This window comes from Anguilla rostrata, chromosome 5 (assembly GCF_018555375.3).
Source record: "Anguilla rostrata isolate EN2019 chromosome 5, ASM1855537v3, whole genome shotgun sequence".
Lineage (NCBI taxonomy): Eukaryota > Metazoa > Chordata > Actinopteri > Anguilliformes > Anguillidae > Anguilla > Anguilla rostrata.
In genome coordinates, this window is record NC_057937.1 from 34945011 (window position 1) to 34968987 (window position 23977).

The 23977-nt window shown below is 46.3% G+C and overlaps 2 protein-coding genes across 2 annotated transcripts; one reads left to right on the forward strand and one right to left on the reverse strand.

Annotated features, from left to right (window-relative positions):
* The first annotated feature begins 1015 nt into the window (after positions 1 to 1015).
* LOC135255126 (junctophilin-3-like) lies at positions 1016 to 13071 on the forward strand. Its single transcript, XM_064335892.1, has 5 exons — positions 1016 to 1770; positions 4939 to 5743; positions 7767 to 7891; positions 8486 to 9318; positions 10862 to 13071. Exons 1-5 carry the CDS (start codon positions 1389 to 1391, stop codon positions 10940 to 10942), a joined length of 2226 nt encoding a protein of 741 aa, XP_064191962.1. The 5' UTR covers positions 1016 to 1388; the 3' UTR covers positions 10943 to 13071.
* Positions 13072 to 13757: 686 nt separating this feature from the next.
* Positions 13758 to 22587, reverse strand: klhdc4 (kelch domain containing 4). Its single transcript, XM_064335893.1, has 12 exons — positions 22388 to 22587; positions 21976 to 22067; positions 21487 to 21565; positions 21241 to 21339; positions 19741 to 19877; positions 18186 to 18278; positions 17252 to 17414; positions 16369 to 16447; positions 15893 to 16101; positions 15277 to 15691; positions 14857 to 14985; positions 13758 to 14435 (listed from the first exon to the last, which is right to left on the reverse strand). The coding sequence occupies exons 1-12, from the start codon at positions 22484 to 22486 to the stop codon at positions 14266 to 14268; spliced, it is 1764 nt and encodes a 587-aa protein (XP_064191963.1). The 5' UTR covers positions 22487 to 22587; the 3' UTR covers positions 13758 to 14265.
* Positions 22588 to 23977: the final 1390 nt, after the last annotated feature.

A 23977-nucleotide genomic window follows, 5' to 3' on the forward strand; every position in this document is an offset into this window, starting at 1 on the left:
TATCTGTATATACCATAAAGTTAACACAGAAGGCAAGAGTAGCGTGTTCTACAGTACATAAAATAAATCAATTTATTCCAAATTAATATTTCTGCTGAATACAGGTGTTCTTAAGCGGTCACACATACATTCCAGCCAACACACAAATTAACACACATAAAAGCCACTACCATTCATTTCTCAGTATAAACAGAAGATGGAGTAAGACAGAGAAAACACGGCACTTAGGAAAAACAGGACTGTGTGGCAGAGTGAGAGAGAGAGAAAGAGAGAGAGGGAGAGAGAAAGGCTAGCAGATATGTGTTCCCTGTCTCTTTAAAACCAGGGAGGGGGAGGGGACGCTGGCTGTGTTGGAACAGTCCTCCTCTAATGAGCAGGTCTGGGAGACACCACAGGGAGAGAGAGAGAGAGAGAGAGAGAGAGAGAGAGAGACCCTAGTGCAATGAGGGCTGGGGAAATATTATGAGGACCAAAAAAAGGACAGAGCGTGACAAATTAAAATAAAGATAGCGAAGCCTCGAAGAGGACAAAAACGGGAAATTAAAACCCATTTTTTTTCCCGACAGCAAGCTACGGGGCTTCAGCATTACGCTGCGCGGCGGAGAAGGAGCGAGAGCGAGAGAGACAGAGATAATCTAAATCAGATCAGTTGTTTGTTGTTTCGGGTATGTGCGTGTGAACGTGTTTTCCGCGCGGAGACGAACGGCGTCGCTGTCACCGGGGGAAGCGGATAGAGAGGCTCTTCGGCCGCGCTCAGCCTCCTTCCTGCGCGGCGGCATGCCCGGCGACCGAGGCGGAGGGAACGAGAAGCGGAGCCCTGACGCGGACGGGTCTGTGACGGCGCCTCTCTAGAGCGGATCCCACTCCCATTCCCCGCTCGGAGAATCACCGGAGGAGAGCAGCAGCGGAGGCGCCGACCGGGCCTAGCAAAAAGGGGGAGGAGGGGGGGGGGGGGCGCACTGCGTTCGTGCGTGTGCGCGCGCTTTGGGGGGGGAGGGCGGGAGGGGGGGGCAGGGGTTGGGACGCCGTGTTTTTGCGTGTCGGCGGGAGTACGCATGGCCGCTAAAGGCCTCCCGTTCCCCAGCCAAGGCCGCGAGAGGTCCGGGCAGGAGTGATCTCTCCGGGAGGATGGTCTGAGGAGGTCTGACGGGGGCGCCCTCCAGACTATTTTGTTTCGGGTGTCCCCCTCCACCACCACCACCACCACCGCCGCCACCGCCACCGCCACCGCCACTGCCACCGCCGGCCCCGAATCGGTTCGGGTCTATTTCTGTTTCCTGTTCTCTTTGCTTGTTCATTTTGTTTGTTTGGCTTCTATTTTTTTTTTTTTTTTTATTTTTTTTTTTTTTTGAGGTTTCAGGCGGGATTTGCCAAAACCTGTTTCATGCATGTCCACTGGGGGCAGGTTCGACTTTGATGATGGGGGGTCATACTGTGGAGAGTGGGAGGATGGGAAGGCCCACGGACGGGGCATCTGCACGGGCCCCAAGGGCCAGGGCGAGTACTCGGGCTCCTGGAGCCACGGCTTCGAACTGCTGGGCGTGTACACCTGGCCCAGCGGGAACAACTTCCAGGGCACGTGGGCCCAGGGCAAGCGGCACGGCATCGGCGTGGAGAACAAGGGCAAGTGGGTCTACAAGGGCGAGTGGACGCACGGCTCCCGGGGGCGCTACGGCCTGCGGGAGAGCATGGGCAGCGGCGCCAGGTACGAGGGCACCTGGGGCAACGGCCTGCAGGACGGCTACGGCACTGAGACCTACTCCGATGGCGGTAAGACCCACCTACCGCCGCCCTCCCTAAACCCCGCACCTGTGCTGCCTAGCAAGAAATAGACAGAGAGAGGGAATGAAAGAAAGAGAGAGAGAGAGTTTGAGAAAGAGAGAGAGATTGAGAGAGAGAGAGAGAGAGAGAGAGAGAGAGAGAGAAACAGAACAGGTGGGTTCCCCTGAGGTCATTCTCCTCCATTTCACCACCTTCAGGGTCTCTTTGTCCTCTCTCCATTACCTCGTCCAGCACCACCCCCCTGTTTTTCTCTCTCTCTCTTCCTGCCTACATCTTGCAATGTCCTCCTCCTTCTGCAAAGGGAGATAAATCTGGAGGCCCAAATTAAGGCCACCCAGACTCCATATTCCCAGAGAGAAATTCCAGGTCACTTGAAACTCCTTACCAAGCACTGACCTGAACCAGATTCAACCTGAGCCAAAATCAGGTCTGTACTAGATTCAAGCTGAACAAAAATCCAGACTTGGATCAAAACAGGACAAACATTCAACCTGAGCTCAAACCAGGCTCAACCCTGGCCTTTGCTATTTTCTCCGAACAAGACCTGAACCAGATGCTCATCCCAAACCAGAAAGGTACCAAACTCAACCTGAGTATGCACCAGACCTGAATCAGACGCAAATAGAGATGATACCAAGACCTTAAACTCACTTGGCTAGTATACAGACTCGTACTTGAATGCACAGACATACGTATCAGTGATTTAGTCCTTCACAAACTCACACTTCATAACATGTAATAGAGTGACGCTGTGTTGCAGTACTTGTAACGCTGGTTTAGAATGAGACCCCATTTTGGATTGTGTGAGTGTGTGTGTGCATTTTTTAATTTGTTTATTCCTGTTGAAATGATATCTGCCACCAGCTTGAAAGAAACAAATGAAAATATCAAAGTTTCCAGGTATGTCTCTTTCTGAGTCACGGCAGAACTTTTCGCTGTACGGCGCGTTGTCCTAGGAAGGCGCATGCATTAGTCACGAGTGACAGATTTGTGTGTGACATTGTGTTGCGCCCTGATTGGCCGCCTATCACAGCTAATGCCGTTTAGATGCTCGGGTGTTAATCCAGGCTGCTAAACCACCGGCTGGGAAAGTGAATGCCGTAAAAGAGGACGAGAGCAGAGGGAAGCAATAAGAGGAAGAGGAAGAGTCCACAGCAGACAGGTCACGGCAGTGGTGTAGCTTTCCCTAACTGGACTGTTCAATCAAGGGTTCAATGAGCTGTTATTGGTCTCCAAAATCATATGACTTCACATAGCCACAAGGCCTCTTGTAAGAGACCGGAGGACAATACATTTATTCCCCTAGCAAATATATATGCTACTGCTGTGTCCACGCTCAGTAAGGAGCTTCACATTAATGAAAGCTATAATGGCACATCACCTCACTGGACAGCACAACAGCTTCATCCTGTTCATTTGACTCACACGCTAGTATAGAAAGTCTTACATATAATCCAAATGCAAATAATGAAATCAAGCGCTGACTTAGTGAAAACTGAATTATTCATATTTAATGAAGAAACTTGTCCGGACACACGTCCCAGCTGCTGAACCCGCAGTCTTATCCTTACACGAATTTAACCCTGCCTTTGGCAATCGGTTAGCGAGACGGAACACACAAGAGGCAGCCTTTTCGAATTAGAGGCAGAAAGGAGCACATGCTTAGAGATTCGATGATTCATTCGGCCCAGAGGACGCCGCTTGATGAAATTTGAGCGTCGTGACACACCTGCGTCTTGGCACATGCCTCTCCGAGTGCATATTTTACAATATTATCCAGCCCCCCCCCCAATATTCATCTGTGCTACGATATTATCATTCGCTGTGACACGCAGCATCAGTGGCAACTTTTACTTCATCGATGAAACATAGTGGCAGACGAAAGCAGCTCCGTGGCAGGAAAATCGAGTCCAACGAACAGTGACTGGGCAAAGGCTGCAGAAATGTCTTCGAACATTTACGCAGAACTGACGCGTGGGAAATACGCCAGTCAGTTTCGGCCGGTGGCGGGACGCTGAGGTTTCACGGACACCGTAATGGGCGGGGCTACGCTGAGCTGCCAATCACGTGCGTGAATCAATCAAGATCAGATTGCTCCACTGAAAAACACATTGACTGAAGCACCGATGGCCCGTGGTCGCTCTGTCCGTTTTTGATTTAATGGAGCCTCATTAATACTTTCGCTAGTTTCATCTCCCTATGAAGAGACGCTGAACAGAGGAAGGAGAAGAGGCACACAAACAGGGTTAGAACAGACAGGTGAACAGGAGCAATGTCCGTTTCGAACCGCTCAGGATTCGGAGGAGAACGGATGTATACGTTAATACATGAGAGTGCATGTGAGATTAAAAAGGATTAACGAGGAAGGCTACACGCACACACGTGCACACACTGACAAACAGAAAATAGACATGTACCCTAATACTGTACATATTCAGGGGATTTAATATCCTTACTGTTAGATGTACTGTATATCCTATGACCCGGCAAGTCATTTTTTTCCCTAGTTTGCTGAATGGACTTAATCTCAAGAACCATATATTTATTCTACTATGTACACTACAAGGGACATTCGATAAATATAAAATATATCATGTTTCTGAAAATAATTTCACTGCAACATGTTTTTGTCATCCAAGACACTTGCATTATGTCAAGAAATTAAAATGCTTCAAACTTTTTTTCAGTAGGATGTAATCCCTGGAATTGTAAGCTAACAATGACAGGGCTTGACCTGCAGATTCTACAGAATTTAGACATCAAGCTTTTGAATTTTAATGACCTCTGTCAGATGTGTTTTATTGTAAGGTTTTGTATAGTAATTGATAATAACTAACACTGAGAAAAATGTTAGCTCGAACCCTACAATGCTATACTGAGTAGATAATGTCAAGGGAAATTCACATCTTGGAGTAGATTTTACTATCAGTTGAAGTTCATAACAGGGAAAGATGCTTAACTATTTATACATGAAAAGAAACTAAAAAAAATTATGATGTCAGTGAATTCCAGGAAGGATTTTTAAAGATTGTCCTTTGTAAATTCTGAGAAGCAGATATTATTCTGACTGGTGACACAGATGTTTAATTTTTTCAACAAAATTAGCATTCCTGTGTGTCGCCCACTCTCTGAAACCTCCCCTCTGTCCCCCTGTAGGGACTTACCAGGGTCAGTGGGTGGGTGGAATGCGGCACGGGTACGGCGTGCGCCAGAGCGTGCCGTACGGCATGGCGGCCGTCATCCGCTCGCCGCTGCGGACGTCCATAAACTCCCTGCGCTCGGAGCACACCAACGGCGCCGCGCTGCACCCGGACGGGGCCGCGGCGGCCGGGGGCGGGGCCGGGGGCGGGGCCGGAGCCGGGGGCGCGGCGGCGGGCAGCCCGGCGGTGTCGCGGGGCGGCTTCGTCCTCATGGCGCACAGCGAGGCGGAGCTCCTGCGCAGGAAGAGGCGGGGCCTGTTCCGCCGCTCCATCCTGAGCGGCCTGAAGCTGCGCAAGTCCGAGTCGCGGAGCTCCATCACCAGCCAGCACAGCAAGCAGAGCTCCTTCCGCAGCGAGGCCGGCGCCTCCACCTCCGACGCCAACTCCACCGTCAGCCTGGGCGAGGCCGAGGCCGACCTGTCCGTCGCCGAGGACGACCTGGACGCCACCACCACCGAGGTCTACGCCGGCGAGTGGCGCAACGACAAGCGGGCCGGCTGCGGCGTGAGCCGGCGCTCCGACGGGCTCTGCTACGAGGGCGAGTGGGCTTCCAACAAGCGCCACGGCTACGGCTGCACCACCTTCCCCGACGGCACCAAGGAGGAGGGCAAGTACAAGCTCAACGTGCTGGTGAGCGGCAAGCGCAAGAACCTCATCCCGCTGCGCGCCAGCAAGATCCGCGAGAAGGTGGACGCCGCCACGGACGCCGCCGAGAAGGCGGCCAACGTCGCCAAACAGAAGGCCGAAATCGCCCTGTCCAGGTGAGGTCTAACCTGCTGCGAGCCCCTCGCTGTTTAGCCTCAGTCGTCAGGCTCAAAACCTTATCGCGCTAGGAGCCTGACCAGGTTGCCTCTCTGTGACATTAGACTGCCCAGCTGTTAGGTAGGGTCGGCGGACCGGCGAAAACACAGAACATAACTCCACACTACTGAAATGTCAATCATAAAAAGTAGAAGGGAGTAATTTTAAAAAAGAAAACAATGGCTAAAATGTCCACCTGCTACCCAGCCGCTATCGTATTGCACCTCCAGGGTCATCAGTGTTGATAAGGCAGTTGCCATTTAACGAGGATTAACAATGAAGTTCACACACCGTCACACTCTGCTTCATAATTTGTAATTGATACTTGATCATTTGTAATTTGAAATAATAGCTGATGTCAAATCCTAGAATTGGGTCCATGAAGGTAGCTTGGTCAGGTCAACTGGCAGACTTGATTGATCCTGATCGTTTCAAAGAATTTGAGCACTGGTTGAAAGACAAATTCTTTCTTGTGAGTGTATCTCCACAAATTTCTAGAATGTTTAGGATCAATGGCTATTTATTTTGACTGGGCTGTGCATCTACTGATCCAGCGTTAAGTGTTCATTTTTGAGTTGTTTGATCTGATTGCATGTTACAAGCATTCTGATTTCTCTACTCTGAAACCAGTGGGCCATTTAAATTCTGCTTTTTTTCATTTCCTGTGATTAATATGAGCCGTGTCCCAAAACCCTTATTGCACAACAACCCACTATACATGGAATTGGCTGCATATTTAATCCACTAGCAATGTAGGTACTGCAGCTTTACCTAAGACTCAGACACTGAGATATTTAGTATGCAGTAAGAAGCTAGAATACAGCATATCTAATATAATATTGAATGTAATGGGGAAACTCATTTGTGAATGAAAAAGGCAGTGAACTAGTTATTGTTCTCTCTGTAGAGAGTGCAGACTGTTTATGTAAACACTATGACTTATATTCAATCAACATAGCACACATAATCCTCACAAACTATACATAGGCTGATTCAATCATTTGTCCATTACTTGTTTATAAAAGCAAGCATTACACTATTTCTTCACAAACTCAGTTTGACAAGTTAGTTTAACCAAGTTTAGTTTAACCAAGCTATGTTTTTAAAGAAAAAATAATAATAATTCTTGCTTTTAATTGTAAGTCAAATTTAAGGATAAATGATGACTGAATCTCAGCCTATGTGCATTCTGTGTGGATTGTGTGTGGATATTGTGCATAAAATATGGTACTGAGCAGCACTCTGTGTGGATTGTGTCTAGATTTTTTAGTGTGCAGACTGTGTAGATTGTGCATTCTGCAGACAGGATATGTGGACTATATTTTGATCATGCAGTGTGCATAATCAGTTTAGGCATTGACCCCCACTTCTATCCTTACAAGACCCCTGAACAAGTGAGGGAGAGAGAAGAATATCAATCATTAGTTGAAATGTGTTTGAAAATCTATAAATGACAAATAAATTCCCTGTAATGTATATTACCAGTGCTATTTGAAGGTTGTTTGTTTAATGTATTTAAGCGATGTAAAATCAGAGGGATTTTCATTTTTCTAGTGCTTGTGTGAAACCTCACACCATTGCATAATGTTAATGTTACCCATAATCCAGCAGAGACCTACTGCTCCTGTGTAACTGTGAAAACACATGCCCACATAAGCCCAAGACAATACTAGCCTATGTGGGAACAAAATAAAATGTGAACATTGCAAATACTGTTTTCATTGTTCTTAAATGCGACATTGCCTTTAAATGAACGTATTTGAAAAGCTGCATATTAGGAATATCCGAGCGGTTTGTGCCTAAGGAGAGCAGTGAAACAGTGCGGTAACGCGCAAAGAGGGAACATGAATATGGAGTAATTTTTCGCTGCAGTGCTACACGTGCGTGCGCTGCGTGGGACTGACTCACGTGGGACCCGTGTGGGTCCTGGTGAGCTCCTGGCTGTTGCCTTCTGCCTGCCAATAAGGCCTCTTCTCTCCTCAGGATGGCCCACGCCCAGGGGAAGGCGGAGGCAGCCATGGGCGTGGCCCTGAAGGCCCAGGAGGAGTCTCGGCTGGCCAGGGTCACTGCCAAACAGTTCTCCCCCTCCGTCCATCGCTGCAAAAACGGTTGGTGCGCGGCTGCCATGGCAACCAGCAGAGCCACACTACTGCATGCGGTACACGGCGCGCGCGCACGCCACAGACCTGCTGCGGCGTCTTACCCATGATGCCGTGTGGTAGTGTGAACTACAGCAGTGCTGAGAGGAACTTGGAAGGAGACCAGTGATGACCTTTACAACACAGACACATAGTCTCACTCACATTAGCATGATACTGTGCTCCAATGTACATACAGCTTTGTTAGCGCTGTGCTCGTCTGTCAGTTCTGTGCTGCATTTCAAGTGCTTTCAGTGATAAACTGTCAAATGTCAGAAGTGTATTCAAATTCCAGTGAGCAAAATCCAGAATCTAGACATCTAGAAGAGTTGACAGACATTTTGACATAAACAGGCGAGGAAATCCCAATAAAACTAGCAGATACAGCCTCGCTACATTGAACGATAGCATTTCACCGACTTTTCACAACAAAAATGTTCACGGGAATGTGTTTTGTCATATGGAGTGTCTTTCATTGCTGTATTTTTACTCTCCTGCTGTGTGTCAGTACTGCATTCTCATCGCTGTCTGTGCTGTATTGTAACTCTCCCTTCTGTCTGTCAGGAGTGGAGTGCCAAAGGCCAAAGCATCAGATCTCGAGTGAGAACAACATGGAAGCAGCGTCCAGTGGCCACAGCCCCGACCTGTACATGGAGAGCACGGCAACCCCCAAACTCACCCCAGACCTGAGCCCGTCGAAACACCCCTGCGGCCAACCCAAAGCGCCCCGCGCGACCAAGAGCACCCGCTTTCGGCGGCAGAGCGCCGTGGACGACGAGAGGGGCGCCGCTGAGATCCAGGTGCTGATGGAGAGGTGCGGGCGTGGCCGCGGGGCGGGCCACCAGCAGGACAAGCGCCCCCCGGGGGGCGGGAGCGGAGCCAGCAGCCTCTCCAGCACCTCCTCGCTGCAGGACGAGGTGGGGGGCGGGCACACCAACGGCTACAGCCACTCTTCTTCCAGCCACGAGTCTCGGGACCACGCCTCGTCCAATCACAAGCACCGGGAGCATGCCTCTTCCAATCACAAGTCCCGGGAGCACGCCTCATCCAATCACAAGGCCAGAGAGCACGCCTCCTCCGCCCACAAGGCCCGGTGCGCGGACTGGACCGCGCGGCGGGCGCACAGCGAGAGCCTGGCGCACTCGCAGCTGCTGGAGCAGGACGAGGACAAGCTGGCCAGCTGCGAGGCCCCGCCCCTGCTTCCGCCCACCGACCCCGCCTCCCACACCAAGCCCTGCCCCCTGCAGAGACGGAGGCCCCGGAGCCAGGATGGCAGGGCAGGGGCGTGGCCCCCAGGGGCCCCTGGTCCGTCACAGAAGTCAGATCTTCGTCTCGCGCTCCCGCGTGCAACTCTCAGATCAAATCAACTCACCAAATCGACCCACAAATCAAACTTGGTATGTAGCCAGGGACGGGGTAGGGGTGGGGGTGGGCGGGGTGAGTGAGTGTGTGGGGTGGCAGTAAAGGGGAGTAATGGTGATGCTGGGATAGGAGAATTAAGGAAGAAAAGAGAGGCCGTCCTTCATTCATAGTATGAAAAATGCATGTAGTTTTGGAAGGTCACTAGAAGGCACTGTGTGCAGACATGTATTTGTTCATATTCATATCTGTACTACATTAACCCAAACAGATCTGTCATTACCACAACATACACATAGACACGGGATGTATACAACCACTTTCGTTGTCCCTGTGTAGCCCCTGAGATGGCCTACTGTTCACTGAATGCCTTAGTAACAAGAAAAAGGCAAAGCGTCTCCTTCTGCAGCAAAGCCCCCCATTGGTTGTCTGGTGCTCTGTTGCCAGGGAACGGCTCATGCCCCCCTCCAGCAAGAGCCAATCAGCGGATAAATGTAGCATGAGGAGGGGGTTTGTTTGCAAAACAGAGGCAAGCAATGGAGAAAGATAGATCCACACACAGAATCACGTACGACACAGCCTTATTCAGCCTTTTCAAACCCTGGCTGAAATATTGCTAACCGTGCCTGCCTCTTATTAAGCTCTCTATGAGGAATTGCCTTTAATTTGCTGCATTTATTCTTAAATTCCCCGTTCTGCTGCAGAACAGGAATACTGACGGCAATGAGAGTCATAGTACTTCTGCATAAAATAATCCTACGGCAGACTAGTCTGTCCACAGACCACAAAGATATACCTTTAAATAATGAACAGATGCAACATAAGCGGACAGAGCATTGCACCACAGTACATCTTGCAGAAAACGACGATGCGTTGCATCACTCTGTGGAAGAAACTGTTAATTCACAAGGAAATTTTGCATGCGGTCACAATTCATGTGCCCTCCTCTGACAGAAAAAAAAAACCTTAGTGACAATTCATTTCTTGACATTTATAATCATCGTCATGGCTAGCAAATTCAGCTGATCAGTATTGTTTCAGCAAGCTAATTATAAGTCTTGCAGCATAAGTAAAGCAAAAATAAAGCATACTCAAAACATAAATTTATAGAGAATCACATTTCTGGTGATTCTTCATTAGATTCTTTATGAATTCCAAATGGCTAGATTGACTGTAAATTAGCTTATCATTATACACACACAAACACAGAAAGATCATACACTGTCACACACACACACACACACACACACTCATAAACACACGCAAAGAGATCATGCACAGTCATACACAGTGGTAGATTTCACAGCTAAAGATCATGATTCAACATTCTGTGTAGGTGTAGCGTTGGCTGAGAGAGCCTTGGGTCTTTTAGCTCTGCAAGCTGATTACAAGGGAGCGCTGCGATGGTGAGACAATGCTGCCAGGGAGAAATACAATGTCTGTAGATCAGTGCAAATCTTTCCAAATGGTGGGCAATTCTGGGCCTCGAGTGGGTGTGGGTAAGTGTGTATTAACTCTTCCTCAACATCTCTTTCTCTCTCTCTTTCTCTCTCTCTCTCCCCTCCTCTCCCTCCTACACAGGGCTCCAGCTGTACTCTGGTTGTCATGGTGATTTTGCTCAACATTGGAGTTGCCATTTTGTTCATTCATTTTTTTATTTAAATGTAATGCTGGTTATCTATATTATTATAAATATATTGCTGTGACTGTTCACCTCTTGCCAGTTTCACCAAAAACAGAAAAGAAGGTGAATTAAAGAACACACCCAAAGCTCTGCTTTCTCCAGAGCTCCCTTTGCTTCCACACGCATTTTCATAGCAAAGTCTGGTTTTAAAAGATCCTGTAAAACATATTTATTGATATTACAATAACTACTTTTCTTGAATTTGTATTCTTGACTTGCCTTTTTGATAGTGGTGGTGATGCTGGTGATAATTGGTTTTCTTAATGGGATTGTGAGTTTAACTCTGGGGTGAACAGTAGTTACGGGAAAGTGAGGCTACACTGACCCCAGAAAGGGTGGAGCTACCGTATGATGTCATCTTATGATCCAATTAGATTACTTTGCTCTTCTTACCAACACTTTCATCGGTTTACGTCATTATGACACATCACGGTTCCACCCATTTTGGGGTTCGTAAAGTCTAGGGCCATGTTCCAAAATGCATACTGCCTGCACCACAAAGATGCATGAAAGTTTGTGGCTAACATATCATATGCTATTCCAAAGCTCAAATACAGAAGATTAAGTATAAACATTCCCCAATGCATTTTCATATACTTGAGATAGAAAGTCATAGTATGAACCAACAAATATTCTACCCATACGTGTCTTTCCCAGATGCCCTTTCTATGTGCTGTGAACTATACAAATTCCAAGAAAAAAAAGCAATGTTTGAGGGAATTGTGGACAAATGTTCACAAATACACTGTTTTCTCAACATACTTGAAAAGAAGCATTACTAGATATTGCTTTTGAAACACTTAAAAGGCATAGTTCACTGCTGGAGTTTTTCCAAAATGTTTTTTAGTGCATGTTTCGATTGGTTCAGATAGTTTTTGTGTGCAATGAAGTTTTAGATACTTACAGATGTTTCCCTGAAATCTGCTGGCTTTACTGTGGTTAGTGTAGGGCATTGATGGGTTCATGGTTTAAAGCAAGAAAACACACTTCAAGTAACTCTATGCAGCCTGTATCGTGCATCGCACCCAATAACTGTCTCGGCCAATTGAAAACAAAACCAAAATATTTATTTTTTAAACCCAGAAAGTAGAACTGTCCCTTTATGGAAAATGTGTACATGTACTTGTATGCAACATACATACAAGTCATGGGCTATAGCAAGGTGATGATGTGAAACTGCACAGTTTTGCAGACTCTATTGTACGTGCACACCAGTGCCATGGCATACAAACTAATGGCCTGGTTCAATAAGAGTTTTAGAATGTGCAAAACCTTTTAGCACACACAAAAATAACAACACAATCTGGTGCAAAATACCAAGACCAATCTTTGGTCGTGTTTTCGGTTTTGTGTGTGCTAGAAGGTTTCGCACATGATAAAGGTCTTAGTAAATCGGCCCTGAACTACAAGTGAATAATATGCATACTAACATTTTGGAGCACAGGCCCAGTTCCCCATCTCTACAGAAGAGTGACACGTCTCGCCAGCGTTGCGGCTCCCATGGTGCCCGCTGCTGGCACTGCCCAATCCCCTGAAGACAGGAAGGCCCAATGGGAGGCTCATGCCCATGGTACTGGCTCCTCCCCAAACAGAGCCCCGAAGGACGCTAACCAGAGCAGCATTCTGAACACCGAAACAAACGGGTGTCTGAAGAGGCTCCATTACTGCAGTCATGGTCAGCATCCATTGTCAGCACGGAGACAGTGCGGTTATGAATGCAGTCATGGAGCCATCTCCTCACGATAAGGAACATACGAAGGCCTCTTCTCTCGTCCAACGGGAGAAAACGATTTTTCAGCCACGCAAAGGTTTTGAAATCCTGTGAAAATGAGTTTAATTTCCACTTATATTTGCTTAAAATTGTGTCCTACTTTCGCTGAGAACTGACCGACATGAAGGTAACCTTACGAGTGCTACGACTCATCCGTTCCTGTAGTTTTCATACTGTACAACTTACAGTGGAAAACTCCTCCACCTGTGACATAACTGCATGTCCCAGCATGCCCTGCTCCTCCCTCTCTCCTTTACGTCTTTATTTCAGGGGAGGGGAGGGGGTGGGTGTTTGTTTTGAGTTGTGTGGAGAAAATAATGAAAGTGTTTGAAATTATACTTCTGTTGTGTAGTTATTCTGCTTTCTCCACCACGGGGCTTCTTGCCTCTCTGTACAACCCTCCTCTCTTCTGTCTACATCTCTTCCTTTCTGTCTACTCCACTCCCTCTCTTCGGTCACAGCCTTTTGCATACTCTTTCTCCTGTTACTCTTCTCCTTCTGTTCACCCCCCCCCCCCCTTTAAACTTGCTGACAGACCCAATAAGTGTATTTCATGGAATAATATGGCTGAAGTTCATAGTATCAGTCTGAAGGAGGAGGTGCTTTTCCTGCCTGGTTTCTGTTAGTCAGTGCTCTCCACTGAGTAGCTCCAGCTGGCTGTGAGGTTGGCTTTTACCATTAGCAACAGAAGTGTGGTGGTGGTGTTGTAGGCTTATATAACATCGGAAAGGCCAATTCACGCCTGCAAGTATGTGATACATGCAAAATAAGGAAAAAAACAGGAACATTTCCGAGCAGAGCTGTGAAACAAACTGCAAAATGGTCCACTTATATAGCAAGCCCTACGTCAATCTAACCTGAATCCAGATTAGAACTGCAAATTACTCAATAGAACTGTAATCCGTTTCCACTTCTACTGATATCACTATCACTGTCGATTTAAAAATTCAACTTCATCTCACCAAAGCAGAGGTAGAAGTAGATGTGAAAACAAGCAGTAACAGCAAGCTGGAGTCAAAGAATGAACTGAATCAAATATTTTAAAATGACTGCAACACAGATTTGAACAGTAGTGACACCCAGGCATGCTCTCTCTCTCTCAGACACACAAACACACACACACACATAAACTCGCACATGCATGTACACACACAACTTTTTGGCATGTTTAACAACTATGGTAGTCAGTCATTTCTAATAAGTCATTTTATGAAGATATTTAATAAAGCACATGAGTGAGAAGGGAGTGAACGACATGACAGTGAGTTCAATCACTGCAACCCTGTCCATCTCCTGCAGTTTAACCTCTATACGATCTTCTGGGTCATCTGAACACCACCGCTACTGATTTCCGCTCGGCCTCCACGCAGGACAGTCTTGTGAGACACAGATTTCAACTGGAAAAACCGATGGCACTTGAGCACCCACGCTCTCACGCACCCACACATACACACACGCGCGCACACACACACACGCACGCACGCACGCACACACACACTCCCCATCTCTGGGCACTGGGAGAGGGCAGCCTCACGCCTGTTCCTCGTAGAACACCTTGGCCATGGCTGAGCCCACTTTAGCGACTTTCTTATCCTTGGCGTCTGGGCCCATGTTGGCCCGAGCCAGGCCGACCCAGTACTGCTCAGTCCGGCTTTGAAAGTCCGCCAAATCCTCGCCAGGCTTCACAGGGGGGTGTTCGGCTACAAGACAAAAACAAAAATGCAATGTTGATAATGTCCACAGCATGCCATCCATACAGCATCATACAGAGGTCATGTTTGGTAATGAATGTGTCACTGTATTCACAAGTTAGTTATTTTAATAATATTCTAGAATTTATTTTAATATCGTTTTTTTTTGAAGCACAAACATGGAACATGAGCGAAGCACCAATAAATGTGACTGTACTAAATGCAATTACACAAACGTGCATTACATACATTACATGACGTGCAACCAAGCATTGGTACAGCAGGTGCCACACATGGTAAATCAGATCACACAGCTGGCCATGCAGGATTTGATTAAACACTGGAATTCAAAACGTCATGCTGGTGCACTCGGCCTTTGTGTATCTGGAACCTCTACCACATTGGAGCCTGCATGCCAAAGAGCTCCTACCTTCATCTTCGTCGTCTTCGGTATCGTCGCTGTCTTCCTCAGACTCCCCGTCGCCGCCCCCGGCAGCCTTCTCGTCCTCCCCTTCCTCCTCTTCCTCCGATTCGGACTCCTCCAGCCACTCCTGGGACTCTGAGGGCAAACATTCAAAGGAATCCTTCAGTTCCTCTCGGCTGTGGCCTTTAGACTCGTCACAAGTTTAGACACGATAGTAAAACGCAAAATTAAATATCCTAAACTACTCCTTTCCTTTTCTATAACACTGTCGTTCACACACAGGAACTCCCTGAAGATCAGTTGAGCAGACCATGGCCTGACGTCACCATTTATCTCCAGGAAACAAAGCCCTATTCCCATATCGGTAAATAGCTAAACAATTTGTTTACAATAAATAAGCCACAGGACAGTTGGGTGGTCACTCACTTGGGTCCATCTCCACCAGCACCTCCCACAGGTCCATCTTGTGCAAGTCGAGGGCATACAGGTCGTTGAGCGTGACCTGCCGGTCCCCCACCTCAAACATCCCCCCGTATAAGTACAGCTTTCCGTTCTTCACAGTGGCCATGGCATTGGAGCGAGGGCAGGGTTCCACCAGCGCTGCCGCGCCCTCTTCCCCTGGCTCCTCATCCTCCTCGTCCTCCTCCTCCTCGCTCTCCTCCTTCGCCGTTCCGGGGATGACTTCCTTGATGGTCATCACCGTCCCGTCCTCCGCCACGATCTCCTTCACGATCTCCACCGGACCCTCCTCTTGCGCCGGCCCCTCCTCCTGCCCCGCCCCTTCTGCACCCCCCTCCCCTTTGACGCCCCTGCGTCGTTTTTTTTTACCTGACCTGTGACCCTGAAAGGGAGGGGGGAAAATTCACCAATGACAGACAGACAAAATATACGCAGATAACACTACAATTTATAAGCACACATCTGCACACACGTGCAATGACACAGACACACAAATACACAGATACTCACGAAAGTAAATCTGCATACATATACACGTATGCTGTACAAACAGACACTTAAACGTAATTCAGGTCATGTGTACCTTCAGCTGGGCAGGGAACCAGCGGTTCTTGGTCGTGTCATAAAGGTAGAGGTCGTTGAAGAAGTCTCCCTCCAGAGTCTCCTCGTCTTCCTCGTCGCACACCCCGCCGAAGAGCAGGGCGCGGCCCCCCGGCCCCACCGCCAGGGAGAAGCCCGACCGCGGGGTGGGCTTCACCCCCGAGGGGCTAACCCGCGACCACACCCACTTCGCTGGAGCAGCGGAGAGAGGACAGAGGATATAAATCCCACAGCATTCCCACAACCATCAGCAAAACAACCAAAGTGAGTTACACAACAGATGGCTTTCACATGTCCTGTACGTACACTGAACAAACACATGTGCAGGCACATGCCATGCATATTCTCATGTGAGCACGCACTTACACACTCATGCACATGCAGGAACGTGCGTGCGCACACACGCACACACTCACACACATACACACACACACACACACACCCTCACACCGAACTCACTCTGTTCATCTTTGCCTTCTCGTTTCAGTAAGCACATGTCGGAATGGATTGTGCCTTTGTCCACATCCTTCTTTGCTTTCTGCAAATGAGAAACATCACTCACAATACAGCATTGGCAGGGTCGCCACTGTCCAACGTCCCAGACGTAGAGATGAAACACTCACCACCTACGCAATCTGTTTCAGGTTAAACAAACAAACTGCATTGCCCACCAACCACAAACCCAACGTTAGTCTGCAAGCTGATGTTATTTGTCTTTATAGTTAGTTTTTGCATTGGTTCATTGCCAACACACAAACAAATTTCAACTCAAAACATCCCGTTTCGAAGCTAATCCATCTTTTGAATTACAAACCCACAGCGCCCCCCCTCCCCCCCACATCACACAGACAAAGTCAAAGTACAGTAGAACCTCAGAGACATGCTGCATCCTGTTACAATTTTCAGACTCTTGACAAGCTTGTGTTTTGATTGATTAGCCCATTCCCTATTAAATTATACACAGATGTAGTTACAAAGGAAGTGCCTGTAAAGGCTAGAGTAACCACTCCAGAAAATAATGCAAATCAAAATTGGTGCAGTTAAACCTCCTTCAAGATTTGAGTACTCCAGAGTCCCAAACAACCACTAGTGTTTGCATCTCTGAGATTCTACTGTAGACGGCCCTTGCCGTTTGTCGAAAAGGGTTTTGTAAAACGCAGCGACAAAACCATTCGTCAGTGACTTTCAAAAAAGCCCCCTGCAAGATTTGGCAATTACGGCAGGCGTCACCAAACGGAGCGCGGCAGAACTCGGGCGACTTGCACGGCGATATTCCGCTAGGCCTTGCGGCCCGAGTCAACCGGGCCTGGCGAAAATGAACACAGAACACAGCCGCGCTCACCACTTTGGAGTAGCCCCCGTAGATGAGCACGCCGCTGCCGTCGGGCACCGGGGTCATCTGGCAGGCGGAGCGGGGGCAGGGGGCGGAGCCGGACGCAGCCAGACGGCTCCAGGTGAAGGTGTCCAGGTTGAAGGCGTGGACGTCGTTGTAGTAGACGTAGTCCCTGAGTCGGCAGAGGAGACGGCCTCTCATTTTCAAACGGCGACACGCTAAGACTAGGCCCTCCAAGCCTCGAGCCTCGTTGATCATCTTCGCCTTCATGCCGGGAATTTATAGAGGCGTCCTGTTACCTAGAACAGACGGACTCTCTCCGAAGTAGCCTTTGATCGCGCTGCCCTGCAACCGCCTGAATGTAGGCTACCTTTGGCTCCCTTGCTCTACTAGACACATATTTCACTAATACCGTGGAATTCAACTGACCAATAGACGTCATCGATCTTGGCAAAACATGGCTATGATTAAGATCAAAGCGGTTTCTGATATGTTCGTGTGTAAGATAAGAAATACCGCGAATGCACAATCTATTGTACATATTAAACTGACATGTGTTAATGGTTTAGGATTTGAAGGAACATATTTCTGTAAAAAATAACCCATGAAGTGAAGCACTATTCATATATACAGTGTTTACTGTTATCAATTGAAACTTGCACACCCAGCATCAAACACTCTTTCCTGCTGCCACAGAATGGAACTGTATTTAAAACAGCCATCTCACACAGATTTTTATTATTTTTGTTTCTTGGTGTAACTGGCAAGAAGAAAAAAATTCCCATTCTATCTTGCATCTGCTCAGCAGAAAGGATACATTCTTCTGCACGGTCTGGAGAGTATATAATTTCATAAATGCGTCGCGCAATGTGTATGCTAATATCTTTACAGCCAATTAACTAAGGAACGTACGCACACTTTTTCTTTTGGCTCTGACACTCACCTAGCACTCTCGTGGAAGCCTCCGAAAACCATCAGCTGTCTCTTGCACAGGACCATACGGTGCCCGCTACGGCCAGAGGGGGCGCCAGACACCCTGCAGACGCAACAACATTGCACGATATACAGACGGTTGACAAATTAAAAATAAACCCAACATAAAGTGTCTTAGTAATGTGTTGGACCTCCATAACAGCTTTAATGCACCTTGGCACATTTTCTGGAACTCTCTGGACGGATAGAACACTATTCTTACAAAAGATATTCCCTCCTTTGGTGTTTGGATGATGGGGTGGAGAGTGCTGTCCTACACGACTGTCCATGGTGTATGATTCACATATCATACTCATCAAAGCATTCACCTCATGCCCTGTGGATGGGGGCACTGTCATCCTGCAAGAGACCACTCCCTTCAGGATAAAAATGTTTCATCACAGGATAAGGGTGATCACTCAGAATAACTTCGTATTGATATGCAGAGGCCCTTCCCTCTAAGGGGACAAGTGCGCCCAAACCATGCCAGGAAAATGCCCCTGACGGCATAACAGCATGTCCTGACAAAGCGGCCTGGCTTTCAGTGGCCTGACAAATATGTGTATCTGCTTGAGAAACCAAGCATGTATCTTAAAGTAAAACAAAGCATATCAGCCACTAGAAGCCCATGTACATTTGGCTACATTTGAGGCCACAGACAGAATATTAAACGTCCATGATCTTGTTGATGATTTCTGTGCACTGAGCTGCTGCCCAGACAGCAACGAGGATCTAAGACTGAGTCGTGCAAGACATGAACTGTTATGAACAAGACTAGCAACTATATCCTGAAAGCAGCCCATGCCATTTTTCTATATGCTTTTGTAGTTTTATGTCAGTTTGTGTCCCGCAATGTAAAAACAATCAGTCTACTGTTTTACAAACTGGTCAAGATGCGGTAATTTAAAGATCTGCTGAAGTAGAACGGACTGGAGGGATGTCACTGAAAATCACATAAGAGTGAAATTACAGCATGAACCCCATACCTGTTCATGCTGTAATTTCAGCATTAATGTCAAGGAGACCTTTCTTTAATAACATGTTCTAGTAACCCATTTGAGCCGATTAGGCATGTAGCTAGCTAAGACAGTCGCTCCAACTGTGTTAGCGAGATAACCAGGGGCCTGTATCCTGAAGCAGGATTACTGAGTTAGCTGGATACCACACAGTGTAAAACCTGGAACCCAGCCGAATCTGAAACATGAACTGAAATAAAAAAGCTGTTCCAGGTGTTATTCAGTGCAGTTATTCAGCTAACTCAGCAATCTTACTTAGTGTTACAGGCCCCAGGCTGCCTTGTTAAAAAGTAGGCTAGCAAGCTACTTCACCATGACAGGTACGGCAGGGTTTGGAGCTTTCAGTCCGCACTCATGACAAGTGAACGCAACCCATTGACGGCAAGTACATTAGCTAGCCATCTAAGCCAATCAGGCTTTAGAGGATGCAAGAGAAACACAGTGATGTACGCACATGCATATACTCACATAAAAATCCATTAACATGCATAGAAAGACATGGATGCTCACCTGATCTGTTCCCAAGTGAGAGTACTGAGGTGAAGAACCCACAGATCTTTGTAGTGATAGAACTGCTCGCCATCAGGTGAGGCAAACTCCCCTCCAAACACCCACAGCTGTCCTCCGCCCTGAGGAACCACCACTGCCTGGGGTATGGAGAGGTGGTGTGTGAGGGGGCGGTGGGGGGTGAGCACAAGTTATGTTTGTGGTAAAGCAGAACCAGAAATCTACACTCGAGAATTTGGGGGATTAAAGGGGAGTACAGTCTGAAGTCACCGATTCATCCATTGTATTCTCACAGTTCAACAAAAAGGTTTTATCACACTCCCCAGATATTGCAAAGTTCATCTGAGACACAAAGTGAATGAAAAACCCAAAGCCTCTGTCATAACATTTAACTTAGCAGCTAATGTTCCAGAGTACCAACTAGCCAGCTAGCTAGATTAACAAAGTTATTTTTTTTAGCATAGCAGAGTAACCTACAACCATTATACAAACATTAACTACGTTGATGGAGTGAGAAAAAAGTGACAAATGTTGATTAACATGAAAAACAATTTAAATGAAAAGCATTAACATTGCCTGTGCTACATGGCAGCATACTACGCTTTATTAGTCTAGGTAGACCCTTAAAAGTGAGATGATGACACACAAACTGGCATGAGATGCTTTTATATTCGTACTGCTTGTCTCCAGTCTGTTATTGCTAAGCACGTTACAACGTCAATGATGCTACATTTTCATGGCATGTTTACTGCACCAGAAAGGCCAACTACTGTTTCTGTACCAATGCTCGGACTCTATAATTGGTCATGAGTGGTCTCAGTGGGCTCACAGCACAAGAAAAATGTCCCCCTTGGGAACAATAAAGTAAATCGTGTATCTTGATAAAAGGGGAAAAAAATGTTTTTACTTCAAACATAATTTGTTATTCTGGCAACTTGAAATGTACTGTGGGTTCCAAAAGAACATTGAGTGAGTTCAGTTCAGTTTTGGTCCACTGAAAATTGCAGTTTAATTGACAGTTTGTTATATGTGCCCTCTGTGTACATGTTAGCCAAAAAGAAATAAAAAACAGATTTCTATTTACATTTCATTTTTGGATAGCGAGACCTTAAAATACAGCTATAAATGATAACCCTTAATATGTGACATAAATTTGGCCTGTATCTCAATCTACTTGTAGAATAAAATTCCAAATTTTTCATAAGTATGTTTAAGAAATATCCTATTATAGTGAAACTGAGACCCAGGGACATGCGAGATTGGTAGATCAGTGAAAAAGTGGCCCTAGATGTAAATTATTGTTAGTGAACGTATGCTTCTCTTCTTGCTCATTCAGTGAGTGAACCACTACATGCGTAGTTGCATACTCTATCAGCACAGGTTAATCTGCATGGTGACTAATTAAACAGATCAGTGGTTACTGAGGAGCTCATACCTCTTTGTGGGTTAATGCTAAAATACGCCATTGAAAGGATTTAGTGACTCAGATGAGCAAGGGATTACCTGGTGAGCACAGCGTCGTGGAGGGGGGTTGGGGATGTCCGACTTCACCCAGGTGTTTTTCTTGATATTGTAGAAGAACAGGTCGTTGTACAGGTATGTCTGGAAAACACACAATGTACCCCGCTGCACTTCAAAATGAACGTTCACATCAATGTTCCTCGCTGTAACTGAACAGAAATGTATCACATCACACACAAAACAGACCAATTCCCTGACGAACACCAGCTATCCCCAGCAAAGTCCTACCTTTTTCCCGTTAAAATATTCTCCTCCAAAAAGGATCAGTTCATCCTTTTCTGGGTGAGCCGAGAGTGTTGCGTTTAACCTGGGGGACAAAAAAGGCCGTCATTTGTCTGTTTTCCTGTTGCGTACAACACAATGGATTTGCAATGGCACAGTGGGCATAGCTCACAGTGGTAACGTAGAGGGAACAGCTGAAATATTCCAATTTCACCCTCAAGGCAAGTAGTATTGGGCCTATTTTCTGTCTGATAATTTATTGACTGATTCATTAATATCACGTTAATATCACTGACAGGCCAAAGATTCCACTTGACTGGTGCCCTAGGTCTAAATCAGTCCCTTATTAGAAGGAAAGAATCACTACAGAAATACCACTGGTCACCAGTCCTTGTGATACAGGTTACCTGGGTGTGGGGGCGGTGTTACAGACGTTCCCAGTGTGGGGGGAAGGGTGCAGGTTGAATGGGTGAGGGTAGCTGGGACAGGGCATACCTAGCGGAAGGGGGCGTGCACGCGGTTTCCACCACCTGCGTCTTCTTTGCGTCCAAAGACTGAAACTCGGCGATCAGTGCCTCTAAATCCTCCTGTCAATGCATGCGATTACGATTGAATATTTTATTATTCAAATACTTGTTCGCCTTCCAGCAATCAAATGTAAATTACACGTGACGGCTCGTTATCAAGGTACCCAATCTCAACTGAGCATGATAGCTACATAGTGTAGTTTAGAACATGCGCGAAATGTAAAGAATTATAGATCTGCATGTATACGTGTCGCAAATATGCGTACATTAAATCTGACCTAAGTCAGTCAGTCAACGTGAAATATAATGTAGCTTTAGCCTAGCTCACCTAGCAACCATGCTGGCTGGTTAGCTAGGTAAACAGCTGCAAAGAAAGTTACCTCTTCTCTCTTGGACCTTTTGGAAACTTTTTTCTCCATTTTGGCAGCTGTCTTCTCCGCTCCTTTCACTTTCTTGTCTTTTTTACTTTTTTTGCCCATTTTCGCAGTTCTCTGCTCTATTTAATACTGTAAAACTTACCCACATGGGCACAGTCCACGGCAAAACACGCAACACTTCCGCGCCTGCGTATTGTGCACAAGCCATTTCCGAGGAGAACCGTCTTTTCAGTAAAACTGTTCCACCTTCTGGCAAGGATGGTGTACTTGCCTTTTTCGCAGGGATTACATGCAGCGTGCTATTCCAGTCCTAATATAAATGCATAAAAAGAGCGCTAGGAATTGGGAATGGGAGGATGCAAATGAATTAATGAATTCCAAGCATAGCAGTACAATAAAATTATTTCCACTAAATAATATTTACAATTCTGATATAAAACATTTGCAGTTGTGTGTGTCTACAGTTTGTGGTTTATTAATGCCGCATTATCATTATATGACACACGGCCCAATCTGTTTCAGCCCAGAAAATTCTGAAACCTTAGACTTGACACATATTCTCAAATACATAATGTAAATATGAATCATGACATTCTTCTGACATCAACAGATGTATTGTTCCAGATCATTCTGCGATGGATGATGCAGTACACATCTGGAAGGCGAACATTTAAAAAGACAAATAGACTGTGTATGCAATACTATCACAATTATGTTTAATTTATGTTCAGTTGGTAACTGTTTTGCTAAGTACAGTTAATCGTTAATGACCAAAATATTGGAGCATTTTGTTAGAATAAATAAATGGTAAATGGACTGCATTTATATAGCGCTTTTATCCAAAGCACTTTACAATTGATGCCTCTCATTCGCCAGAGCAGTTAGGGGTTAGGTGTCTTGCTCAAGGACACTTCGACATGCCCAGGGCGGGGTTTGAATCGGCAACCCTCAGACTGCCAGACAATCAGTCTTACCTCCTGAGCTATGTTGCCCCTAAATAACATCTATGTTAGAATATTTAGTTTTTCAATATGAAAGATGTTATTTAATTTGATCCTATAATTTATTTATATGCATATAGTCTTCATTTTCATGTATAGTCTGTATTTTATGCTTATATTGACTCCCCTAGCCTATGTAATAACTGCTTCGGGTGTACATGTTACTGGGCATGAACTTAAAGTTAAAAATAGGCAGGAATTGATGAAGTTTCAGTGTCTGTGGATTGAAAGCCATTGAAGTAGCCATGAGTATTTTTTATTTACAAGAACAAATTCTTGATTGTTTGCTAGGAAGAATGTTTGATGAAACGTTCAATACAAAGGTTTGGAAGGTTTCTTTTAAACAATGATGAAAGTCATTGATTCGTGGTTGAATCGATAGTTGAAAGATAAGCTATGAAGTAACAGGAAACTTTTCTCATGAAAAAAAAAGAAGTAGTGCAAGTTCAATGGCACCCACAAAGGGAAGTCGTTCACATGAGAAAGTAACGAGATCAATCTGATGCTGGCGATAGTAAGGACAACGTGCAAATTCATGTTAAGATGTTCAATGCCACACTGTCAGAATTTATGGAGTACTTAAGTGTCTGTT